The sequence below is a fragment of the Idiotropiscis lumnitzeri genome, chromosome 14 (assembly GCF_059441095.1).
Source record: "Idiotropiscis lumnitzeri isolate Australia: NSW breed Sydney's pygmy pipehorse chromosome 14, RoL_Ilum_1.0, whole genome shotgun sequence".
Taxonomy (NCBI): domain Eukaryota; kingdom Metazoa; phylum Chordata; class Actinopteri; order Syngnathiformes; family Syngnathidae; genus Idiotropiscis; species Idiotropiscis lumnitzeri.
In genome coordinates, this window is record NC_142404.1 from 5,059,762 (window position 1) to 5,072,839 (window position 13,078).

Below are 13,078 nucleotides of genomic sequence, written 5' to 3' on the forward strand. Positions count from 1 at the left end.
AAAAGTAGCTATAAAGCCACCAAGTATTGTTTTTGGGGGCTGGAAATGGGTCTATTTGAGGTTAGGCAGATATTTGTTTAAACAGGAAATACAGTACAAGTGTACTTAAATCAAAAAGGACCATAGGCCATTTATTGGAGAGAAGGCCATTATTTGAGGAAGGATGGTAGCATGACACCTGGGGCTTAAAAAGCAGGACCATCCAGCATTTGTGTGGGGCACGGCATGACCATTATTTGATTAAATATGGTATAAGTAAATTCGGTGGTGTTGATGAAATGGGGCACAAGAACGATTTGAGTGGGTGCCACTGTTTGAGGAAATATGGTAGTAATCAGTGTTTATACACGGGAGGAGTCTGAATTAAAAAAAAAAAGTGGCACATCTGAGTGTAGCCATGCAGCTGGATCACATTTTTGAAGAACTTTAATTCAACTCTTCCATGACGTCACAGACAGCTGAGGCCATGTTGTTGTTTAAATGTACGAACATTAAACTTATGATTGTTCACAATGAACACTGACTTTGAGGTGCTTTTAATTTAAGAGGCACACGTGTGTCTCCCACGGATGCTTCAGGCGGCCCTCGAAAATAATGACAGTCCACAAGGTCGGTTTAGTCAAAATGAATTCTGGCACAGCTGTAGGTGAATACAGCTGTTGTGTGCGGGCATGTGAATGTGCGCGCGCACGCTCATGGACAGTGTTTACTTACTGAGTGTCTCCACGGTGATGATTTCATCCTTGCACAGACGCTGGCATGTCTGGTTGTCTGAGAGCTTTCCCGAGTTGAAAAGCCGGCACTCAATGCATTCTCTGCAGGAAGAGGAAGCCGTTTAATGGAAAAGAAAAATGCCTACTTTCCAAAAGTTATGTTTGTTATTTCTGCCATGGTTTAGGATCGCTGTGAAACAACTGCTTAATTAAACATAGCAGATGTGAACTGGAAGCAGATTACAGTACATACAACTTCAACCATCTCAGGTTTGATCTGAGTAGCTGTCGTGTTATGTACCTTTTAGTGTCGCAGGCGTCCGGACAGGTGGGGCACTTTTCGCACGTGTCCCCAAAGGCGCCGGGCTGTGTGCACTGGCAGCGTCCGCAAACGCAGTTGCCGCGCCCGCTGCACATCTGCCCATTGTCGGCAATGCACGATGCAGTCTCTATGGAGCAGTTGCAGTTGTCCCCGATGTAGCTGGCGTGGCACTTGCACTCGCCGCAGTGGCACTCACCGTGGCCTGACAAGGAGAGGGAAAGTTCAAAGTTAGCACCGGGAAGTCCAATTTATTTCTGAGTAGACCAGAGTACAACCTGTTAGGTAAAGACGTCAATGAAAAAAAAAAAATCCTTTAACATACCACGCGTGGCTTGGCCTGACCTTTGCCTACTGGATGGACAACCATGTGATCTTAATGATGCTGAACAAGTGACCCAAAATAACCTTAGGAGCAACGTGAATGAAGCTTAGGGTCGCAAAACCAAGTGGAAGATTCATCTTGACAACACAAGACTCTTTCACACAGGAAATCCTACATAATTGGTGCTTCATTAATGTGGTCGAAGTGCTTATTTGCTGCCGAGTACCGAAAGCTCAAAGATGCACCGCAGTTAACGCTCTATCACGGATGCCAGTACGTTCCCAACAACAATGCACGTTCTAATGGCATCCCTCATGTTTCTCATGTTCTGATCAAGGTCTGATACATTTTACACAATTAAAAAAATTAAGCTAGGCAGCGAAGGAGCAAGTTTGCATGCATGGTATCAACAGAAGCTGAGACGCAAATAGCAATCACACTCTTCTTAAGCTATTTTTACACTATGTTGTCATAGCAGCTCCATTTTAGACCACCATGGACAAAATGGGGTGGTCCCAAGACAGCACCTGGGTAAATGATGAGCAAATGTGACAGGCCATGATTGTGATTTTAAATGGTCATAAATCATCTACAACAGTCAAACAGAATGCACACCTGGATCTTAGATGCCGAAAAATAGCTTTGTGACATGACAGACTTCTCAATCCCTTGTGGAATGCACAAAGTGGTGATAGAATTCGGCGTAGGTAGAAATCAGTCAGACTACAGGCACTTGCATTTAGCTGCGGTAATCCTGAGCAAAGCCATCCAAACTCTGCTGGATCGGATTTGTCTTCACTTTGAAAGACGTGATTATTACAATTATCCTCATAAATCATATTTATTAGCAATTTCTCAATTTCACTTGCAAGTGAGATCCATTGTCTTCTGTCCGAATGGAGAAGAAAGTTGCGCGTCTTAGCCGAATCGTTTCAGAACAAGACGACTGTGAATTATTCCAAACAACCCTTTCACACCGTCTTCCACAAAAACGGATGCATCGGAAGCGAAACGGTAACTCCCGAATTCATCCACATAGACGGAGTGTCAGATAGAACTCACCAGTGCAGAGTAGCATCAGTAGATGATTAGAGTTGTGGTGACGTCAGAGAGACAGGGAAAATTAACACAAAGTGTTCGGGGCAGTCATCCTTGGGTGTTAACTGCCACTGATATTTCGTCAGGAGCTGGCATTTACAGCATCGACAAACCGTAACCTTCAGCAAAAGACAGGGAGGCCGCAAAATGTCTGGATGGAACATACATCTACCACTGTAAGGAGAATGCAAAATGGCTTGTTATAGTTTAAAAGTCGGTTTTAGACCAGTCACCTTCGTCTACGGACTTCCCAAATGCTAACTTTCACTACGAAAGGGAAAATATTGAAAGTTCAAGCCTAAGCCCCTAGTAATAACAAACTAATGCCCTACACTAAGTGTCCTTTCATAAGCACTCCCAATGGAAAGTTTTGAGGGAGTAACTGGGTCACTAGGTGTGGCCCTTCATTGAAACGCCATTAATGACAGTCTATGGCTGGAAATATTCCAACTGCTACCTCAGGCAGAGAAGGAAAGATGATTTAAAAAAAAAAAAAATGACCAAGAAAAATTTGGTTTCATCATTGAGGCAGTGGTCAACGTGGTGCAATGGCATCTGGACGTGCAACAGGAAACTGTACTTAATTCAAAAAATGAATAAATCACATGATGAAGCTTGCTTGGAGCGGAGCCTGCTGCATGAGTCACCTCAGCAACAGTCCTGCTTGACAATTAAGGACAATGAGTGTTGTACTTTTCTTATGGAAATTTGTAGACATTGAAAGAAAAGGGGAGTTGCTTCAACAAGAACTTGTCTTGTCTTGTGTGTGTCACTTGGCTCGGTCTGGGTTCTCCAAAAGACAAAAAAAACTCGAAAGGTAGAACCTGCGTTTGTATTTGTTAGCAGGTACTTTGTAGTTCATGTAGAATGACATTATGAGTCAACAGATTTGACTCTACAGTAATGAAAATGAAAAAATTCCTCAAAAGACAGTGCCGTATTGTTTGTGGGCACGCTACATTCTGGTTCATGAAGGATAATGTAAAAATATTGGAATTGAAACAGACTGGACTGTACTATATGCATTCTAGGGGTTGGTGTGGATGTTGCCGTTAAGTCTCGACTTTTGTTTGTACATAGAACACTAATTAGCTCGCTGGTTCACGTCAAACGAGTCATTTTAGTTATTTTTACACTCATTTCTTAGCTCAAGTTTGATGTCAATAAATCCAAACTATGGTGCAGAAATAATAGTAGAAACGTGCATTTGCATATTGGTTTGCATTTTTGCGTTTTTAGATACCAAAACTGACAAGAAATATCACAACGCTTGCCTTCCTGCTGTGACGTAGACAGCTGAGACAGAAAAAGAATAACAAGCCGAGCTCCAAAAGCGGGCGCGCCAATTTGTCGCAAATTGCGATTGAAAATGTGACTAAATCTATGCAAAACTTTAAGATAGATGAAAGCTGCTCAGCTTTGACAGGCGCAGTGTTCCTCTTTGAAACCTGATGTTTGCAATTGAACATAAAAAGCCTCATGCTGCTTTCACCATATGGGATAGACTGCGTGCTTACTGTGCTGGCCTGATTAAGGCACAATTAATGGGATCCAAAAGTATTTCCCCGAGTGAAGTGTGCCAGCACAAGAGAAAGTGCAGTTTCAACTCTGCTAATACGCAACCTTATTTTTCTGCCCGGATACAAGCTGGATTGTAACACCACATTCAAAGGATCTTGAGTCAATATTTGGAGATTATTCAGAGAGGAAATGAGCTGACGAGATATATTAAGTGGGTTGCCTTTCGTGTTGTTGGGTGCAAATGTGCCAAAACGTAAAATGTGTGTCAATTTGTGTTGCAACACTTAAAGGCTAAAAATTCAAAGAGAAAACGTCTCCAGTATATGTGAAACGGAAAATATAATCCACGCACGCATAAGCGCAAAGAATTCTTGCAAGAAGGCCATGTGACCAGAAATGGACAGTGACCAGAAATCCACGTTAAATAAATCAATACACAAGAGATTATCCATGAGTAAAGTCTAAATATCTTATTCCCACCACTGAGTCAACTTTAAAAATGAGAATTGCTTGTTGATCAGTTTCCAAAGTGACGGTCATTGCGGTTCAATGCGCTTGTGGCTTGTGTCATGTTTGTCTTTTGTTGGACTTCCTCAGACAGACTGTTCTTACTGCGAGAGGAAACTGGATCGGACTGATCTTTTGTGGTGCGCAGTTGGTCCGTGGCATGCAGAAAACGACGCCAAGAAGTGAAAACCGCCACACTTAATAACACAGGCGGCTGTGGGCGGGGAGCACAGTTTGGTCATGGGGAGGATGGCTGATTTAGCCTTTGAGCAGAAGGCTTAAGAGGAGAATAAAAGGTACATCCAAGCAGCTACTGCAAGGAGTATTGCAGTAGTGGAAAGGATGCAGCCTGTTAGTGGTCTCCCACACACTTGAAGTGAATCAAGATGACTTTAGAAACCCGCCAACAAAGCGACAGTCAGCAACCCCAAAAACCAACTGAAGATGAAGTGATTCTCAAACTGCTGATGATGCTTTTATCACAAGTATAGAAAATGGGCAACATTTTGCATCGTTTATGAGAAGAGTGACCCTGATTAAATGTCACATGGACATTACCATACGATAAATAATGATAAGTAATTGTTTGCCGGTGCTAAAAGTTGGAATATTTTCCTTCAGTCGTGATAAGAGGGAGACAAACAACACATGGAGTTTGTAAACAAGCACATTTGATACCAGCACCAGAAAAGTTTACATTTATTGACTGGTTGGCTTTGAAAATATATCCAAAATCCACTTCCATGTCATGCTTATGAAGAATGGGCGAGAGTGCCAAATGATAAAATTTGTTTTCTTGTGGCATCTTGACCCTGGAACAGACTGTTGCTTGACATCATTTCTTATAGGAACCAAATGAAATTGGAACAATGGATTTTGGAGGTTCTATTGTATACACAAGGTTGGGTATTGCTCTTTACAGGAAGCCATCCCAGTTATCTGTGGTTTAAAATGTGGTGGCAGTAATAAAAACTGTCTGTCAGCTGTTAAAAATTGCGCGAGTCGAGACATGTTATGACTCACGACGCTGCGTTGGTGGCGATGAGAAAATAACATTTAGACTCCTCCGTGTGAAGGAGAACTGAAACCTTCCAAAATAAACAGCTTGCAAAACTTAACCGAACGGTAGGATCACCTCAAGTCGTAATTACAGGAATCAGGAAGTTTTACACGGCCTATTTTCTGTTACGGAGAGTACCGTCATTACCAAACGGTAAACAGCATTTAAACCCCCCTCCAGTTTGCCGGCCGTGCATCAATATGATTATTAACACATCAAAGAGGAGCAAAGTAAAATGGAGAAATCTGGATTTCCAAGACAAATATCGAGGATAAGAACAAAAATTCACTATAACACTGTAATATGCATGCCAGGCCACTAGTTGGCAATGTCATAAAATAAAGGAACTCTACAAGCGTAGAAAGTTAAGGCTCTCCCATAAACAGTCATTGGAATACCCTTCATTAGCTTATGAGTGAGTGTAAAATTTGACGACTGTAAATAAAATAAGAAGCAGAAGCACTGTCCAATTGTTGTTGTTGATTGCTCACAGACTTGCCAACAGTGACTTTCTTTTGTCTTTTTAACAAATAAAACAATAACACACGATTTGAGACGTGTTTTTAAGACTCTAAAACGCTGTGACCATCTTCGTCCTAATTATTTAACAATGACTGACATCTGCCGGCTACGCAACGTATCCGTCAGCACCTGTGAGTAAAAGTGCTAATCATCCATGGCTACGGGCTGAAGAACCACCCAAGAATCTGCCGCAGATGCATCACCTGTTTTGGGAATCTCCACACCTGCCCTTCGACACATGTTGAACAACCAGCTCAGTTCTGGTACTACTCTTTTTTTTGGCATCCATGCAGCTAAAAGGATCAGATTTCGAGTGAGAGTTATCAGCCGTTGCGATGGGGTGGGAGAAGGGTGCGGCACTCAGTTTTTCCACCAGCAATGCCGGAGGATTTTGGCTGTCATGGTCAAGTCGAGTCACGTCTCAAGAAGAAAAGAGGACACTGAACCAGTTTTACGTCAGGGATTAGATTCATTTGCAGGAAGGAACCTTGAACCTGAAGCTGACCCTGTAATTTTTAGCCATTTTAAGTAGTATGAAAGCCATAAGATAATGTTGGACGGCACTTATAACCCCTAAACAACGCTTCTTTCAGTTGGCATTTTCCATTTTTCCCCCCTCTACATTTGTATAAATGGCAGTGGCATATCATGAGAGGGTGAGTGGTGGTTTGAAATAGGCCTGTCGGTATTCCACCAATGGAATATGTTGAAGGTGTATCAGTTACCGTAACTGAGGTAGAAGAATAGATTTAGTAAACTTGTTATATAAATAAAAAGAACTTTGGAAGAAAGAACAATGGATTGAACTCCTTTCATGCTGCCTGCGTAAAGTTTTTTTTCCCAGAAGTGATGATCTCTTTCGGCTGTGGATGAATCACACCAGACTATGGCTGCACAATATTGGAAAAGCATGCGGTAAGCGATATGGACGTTGACTATAGCAAATATTGATATTATTCCGATATTCAGCAAGTACCCAAGGAAATTGGATATTTATTATACAGCAAAATAAGCAAACTAAATGTGCTAGTAGCTAATTAATTGTAATTCTCGGAGATAATGGCCAACTATTGGGTTGCGATGCACATTTCAGTTTGCATTTGACTGGTAAAATTCTGATAGAAACATACAATTCTAGATGACAATTATTCCATGTCTTTGCGATATACATATCGAAGAGGCTATTATCGCAATATTCATATTTCCATTTTTTGTGCAGCCTTAATATGTTTTAGAGAGAGAGAGCAATATTGCTGCAATATTTTACATGAAACTGAAGAAATGAAATTTTTACCATCTAATGAACGAATTGCATTTTTTTCCATGCAAGCAAAAGAAGCAAGCTCAATGAATTCACAGGTAATTAATTGTAATTACCCTAGATATTATTTGTCACAATATCGATATATTGTGCAACCCTATACCTGACTACCTTAAATAATGCTTCATGGGGAGTTAGACACAGAAAAAAACAAAAAAACGACGACGAGGATCAACTAAAATGGTCCCGGAAGCAAGTTAGTTTTGACCTTAGATCTTGGGAGCAACGTGCCACTGACAGAGAAGTTTAGAGAGGAATAACTTGTGATAGCTCATGCAAAAAAACCAGGAGACAAGAGGACGATAAACAAAATCGAAAAAAAGAAAATACAAAACAACCACGTCCCCCACCACACCATGTGACTATTTACCACAACTATTTCACCATAGTCTGTGCCTTCAAAGTCACACCTGCCATCAACCACAGACGGCACAGAGCTTAACCAGAGACAAAACAAATGCGCAAAACAACTATCTCTATAATGAGACATCATGTCATTGTGTAGGCGTATCCAATCTATCTAATATTGTGCGCAGAGTCCTTGAGTACTTCAGTAATATGACAAAAACACTCTCAAATGAAATGCCACATTGATGGAAAATGTGTGACTCACCCTGTGGTGTTGATTTTTAAACAAGCAATTTGTTACGTCAACCAAACAGAGCAGTTGGGGGAGGGGAAGGGGGGGGACAACACATATGTTCCCATATACTGACTGTACATGCAGACATAAAACATAACTACACATGCAAAGAATGCAGCTTTGGAGCAACAATTGAATTTGGAAGCCAAAAAATGTGTAGCTGTTACTTCTTTTTAAAAAATGCAAACAATTGCAAACGAATGCTGACTGCTGCAAAGTTAGCAGCAATGTTGTGGGTTAAAGGTTGGAACAGGAACTTGAAGTGCACGAGCAAGAGAAACATACACCTACAAAAACAGCATGTGAATTAATGAAAATAAATGCCTCACCTCAAATAGGTGGCTTGTTCTTTTCCACCCCCCAAACAAATTAAAAAAAAAAAAAAAACACTAGGTAGCTGCAATTAGCAGACTTTACATGACAAAATATTTTTCCTGACAAAAAGCAACAAACTGTTTCAAACTTGGAAGAGCCCCCCCCCATACTAAGAATAATCATTAAAAACACTGAAAAGTAAACAAAAGTAAAAGTAACACTAGGTCACTGTCATTGGCTTGACTAGAACTGTTACCAGCATGTGATGACAACACGACGCAAGCTGTCGAGCAGGCATGGCACCTGCAAGGTGTGGCTGATGTACGCAGGAGCAAAAGTTGAATGAGAATTTTTTTTTTTAGAATTATCAGTGATGGTCAACTTGTGGTCACACCCCCCAAATTTGAAAAATACTTAAAATATCATTTTATACATGCATGCATGGTCCTACTTGGCCCCTGAGTAATATTTACGATTAAGCAACAAAACGCATTTTTTAATGATCAGAGATCACATTTAGAATTCGTACAAATACAGGCATCCCCCTTAATAAAAGGATGACGCACTCGGCAAAGGAGTAAATTAACTCTCCTTTGATCAGAGAAAATGGGGTACTTAAAAAAAATGACAAACATGAATGACTGAATGAAAGCTTACGTACACACATACCAGGTGTCTTGAGTGCTATTTATGGTGTTACCAACTTGTGGATGAAACGACTGAATGATAAAATGACCTCGGCACATTGCAGACAGAGAGAGAAGCAGATGTAAACACAAAGACAGACAGCCGTGTAGATAGCGAGGATAAGATTACGGGAACATTCAGACAAAATGTCATCCAACACTGATACCAAAGAGGACAGGGTCATGAAATGACAAGATTATTTCTTCCAAAAGGAATACCTCAAATGTGCTGCTGTACTATAAAACTCTAATCATGCATATCTAACAACCCATAACGAGTCCTTTTAAATGCTAAATGTCTGCAAACATGTACTTAGCTGCACTGAGTAAAATACGTGCAGGAATATTGTCACAGCGCAAATGTCAAACAGCTTTGAAAGGGCAAAAAGCTTTTAACGCATTATGGTGCGTCATAAATCGAGTACCCAAGGCTTAAACATTCACAAAGACACATGCATCTGAAGAACATGTTACATGGGATTTGTTTACACACAGCACATGAATTTATTGCAAGACATTTTTGGGGGGTTCACTCACTCACATCGAGGGACAATTTAGAGTGTTCAACCAACCTACGATGCATATTTTTTGAATGTGGGAGGAAACCGGAGTTCCCAGAGAAAACCCACGGAGACACGAGGTGAACATGCAAACGTCAAACAGCAAGGCTGCAGCCAGAATCAAACCCTGCACGTCTGATCTGTGAGGCCATCATGCTAACCAGTCGGCCACCGTGCCATCTAAAAATGGAATTTTCTCAAAATGGTTTGGTTTACTGCATTTTAAAAAGGTGTACTTACATTGTTATGAAATATTAATTTAGTTTGTTTGAAAAGGTTTTTGGCAATAATTGCTGGTCAATATATTGTCCAGCAAAATGTGTCAGTGTCACAAGCCCAATTAACAATACATTGATTTGATATAGTGCTTTTCTGGATATGCAAAAACACAAAACAAATCTTCACCCCGGTGATTAAAGATGAATGCCGTCTCATTTGCATAACTGGTTCCCTCCACTTTCTATTCTGTGTCAAGGTTGGATTTGAGAACGTTTCACATGAATGATCTTCAAGCTTTAAAAAGTGGGTGCTGACTCCAGATTGCTCTTGTTTTGCATTTGAGTGTGGAGCTCTATTTTTGGGGCATACAGGGCAAATTATTTAAAAAGTATTTCCTTTTTTTTGCCTTATTAGCTCTAATAGAAAACTTTGATGTTGCAGCTTTTCAAAATGACTAAAGTAACTAGATGGATTTGTTTCAATGAATATGAGATGACATTTTGGACACCCCAGCACCATACCATCAGTGACTCCACCGATGTCCAATTATTCTATTTTTAATGAAGGCTTTACGATTGTAACCGTTTGGTACAGATTATTTATATTTCCATTATTCCCTTTTGGGGGGATTTTTGAAATATAAGAAGACTAAAGCAATTTCCCAGGATGTCTTATGTATACTATACCACAAATAGAGAGAAGTCAGCGGGAGATGAAGGTGTGTACTGTTTGCTAATTAAAACCTCATTCAGGTCCCATGCTGGGCAACCAGTAGAAAAGTGCAGAAGAAGAAAGCGTATTGGACTGTTAATATTTAATGACAGCAACAAAAATCAGCTCGTCGGGCCAGGTTTCCGCATACTACACCAAACACTTGTTGGGTGTACACAAATAGAGGCGGGCATTGTGTGTGCCGGGGCTGGCACAAAGCAGCCTTTGTGGCATGGGGGCGCACCAGCGGCCTTGCTGCAGGCCACAATGTTCTGGGAACGTAGTTCTATCAATCCAGGGAGAAGTTTTTTTCTTGAAGTTGTACAACATGATCAGGCCAGCGTTTCTACCAGGTGTACAGTAGGGGTGGTATTAAGTATAATTCACAACACTGCCGTCATATTTTGCCCAAAAACACCAAAAAATAAGTGGTAATAATCAGTGAATAATTTGGGACCCATTACAAAAATCCTCACAGAACTGAACTGTACTGCTTTGTGGAAAAGGGACAAGATCGTTTGTTGGTTAAAGTACCGCCAAGACAATAGCACATGCCACACCCCCGTTTACAAACAGCCTTGTACCATGTTTCTGCAAATAGTGGCCGACGTTATGTCAGGTTAGTGGAGAAATACAGCGAGATTGCATGAATACAATACAACAGAGGAGTATGGGTGCAACTGATTAATCGTGCAGGTCCCCGTGCATAACTATTGGCACACAGATTGTAGAGCAACCATGTTAGGGTACTGGAACACTAATCTGCTACTGCACGACAGCTAAGCCCGGGATCAATAGTGATCCACTCCAATCCTGTAGGTGGCAGTAATGTGCATTACAAAATCTTTGTAGGAGGTAAATATGAAAATGCAAATTACTAATACAGCTCAGATTTGAATTTTTTTGGGATGCGCTCTATACATTTGCAGCATGCTGAGAGGGCGAGAACAGCGCGCAATTGTGCACGTGCGAAGCTTACGGAGAACATTGAGAAAACGACTAGTAGTCCAAACGTACTTTCAATTCCACTTTGTGCATGAAGTGCGTAAAAGGATCGACAACAAAACAGAACACTTCAAATGCTGATGAAAAAAGCACTATAAATAAATCCAATCAAACAACCGAAATAGGAAGGAAAAATTGCTTTGATATACGACTTACAGACATTGTCACACAACCAACTTAAATCAAGTTACCGCTGTTACTATCTTGATGATACCTGAGCACAGGATGCCTTTGTGCCGGGCGCACGAGAAGTCATCGCACTGGCAGAAGCTGCCGTAGATCTTGCCAAACTCAGATTCGTAGCACAGGCACTGGTTGCAGCTGCACTCTCCGCGCCCGCTGCACACCTGCTTGCCCTCGGCCTCGCGACAGGCACCCAAGTATATGCTGCTTGCGTCCCCCTCCTGGCACTCGCAGCGGGCACCAAGGTAGCCCGGCTCGCACTGGCAGCTCCCACATTTGTATGTGCCTGTCAGGACAAACATGGTCTTCTCGTCACGCTTATTCCCTCCTGATGAAATTTAGAATACATCATGTACATATTGCAACTGCGTTTTAGCACATAAAACAAGTCATTTCTGTATTTATTTTTTTTGCTTAAGATATATATCTTCAAATTGACTATCAACATTGAAATATACATACATCAGTGTGCTATGCAAATCCATTTTGGAATATTAAAGTGTACAAAGAAAGTACGGCAATGTTTGATTATGATTTCAAATCCTTTGAACTTTTGGAAGAACAGAAGAGACCACAATATTTAATAGGATATCTATTTATGCATTATATATTTCTTTCCAATCCCAACTTGGTGACTGTATGCTTGTTTGAGACCAAAAATATGGGAGAAAACAACAGCAGTATTTATTTTACTCTATTTACTTTCTGTTATTTTTATAGACAATGCAACATGCCAAAAACTGTATTTTTTTTTTACCATTTTATATTTGCATATATTGCCCCAAAACTGATAGTATTTTAAAGTATTTTTTACGAATAAACAGGTACGCTATATAAATGTCATCATTTTTAGAGGGCTGAAAAGACACTTCTTAATGTAATGGATGCATCCACAAACAGATCACAGTTACCAATGGAGCTGCAGATGGTGCTGTTGATTTGGGCCGCCCGGGTGCAGTCGCATTCACACTGGTACTCGACAGCGACCTGCAGGCGGTCTTTGAAGCCCACCGGCTTGATCGTGAAGCTGTGGTCGACGCCACGAAGAGGACAACTCCTCGCCTCCACGCTCACGTTAAATGACACCTGGAATGACAAACAGGAACAAAACATTTGGTACAATTTAAAAAGGTCCAATTAGTGTGCTTGCTAAAATGGTGACCCTCTAATCTAGTCAGGTAAGATAATTATTGGAAAAAAACTCTTATGATGTAGTGCCGCACTTCAACACTACAAACTACAACCAACCTTTGCAGTTGGAGCAGTGACAATAGAGTGGATGATTAAAGTCATTTGGGGTATTTTCTGAAATGGCAACGTAGTAATGCTGCTGTATCACCCACAAGTCAAGATAGAATCAGTTTCAAGTT

The 13,078-nt window shown here is 40.9% G+C and overlaps 1 protein-coding gene across 1 annotated transcript in view; it reads right to left on the reverse strand.

The window, feature by feature from the left end:
* itgb5 (integrin, beta 5) overlaps positions 1–13,078 on the reverse strand; it is a 41,493-nt gene that overhangs the window by 9,370 nt on the left and 19,045 nt on the right. The window contains exons 10-13 of the mRNA XM_088314837.1: positions 12,620–12,794; positions 11,740–11,994; positions 1,015–1,237; positions 715–815 (exon numbers count right to left, since the gene is read on the reverse strand). Coding sequence (XP_088170963.1) covers positions 715–815; positions 1,015–1,237; positions 11,740–11,994; positions 12,620–12,794 — 754 coding nt within the window. The remainder of the gene's footprint in view (positions 1–714; positions 816–1,014; positions 1,238–11,739; positions 11,995–12,619; positions 12,795–13,078) is intronic.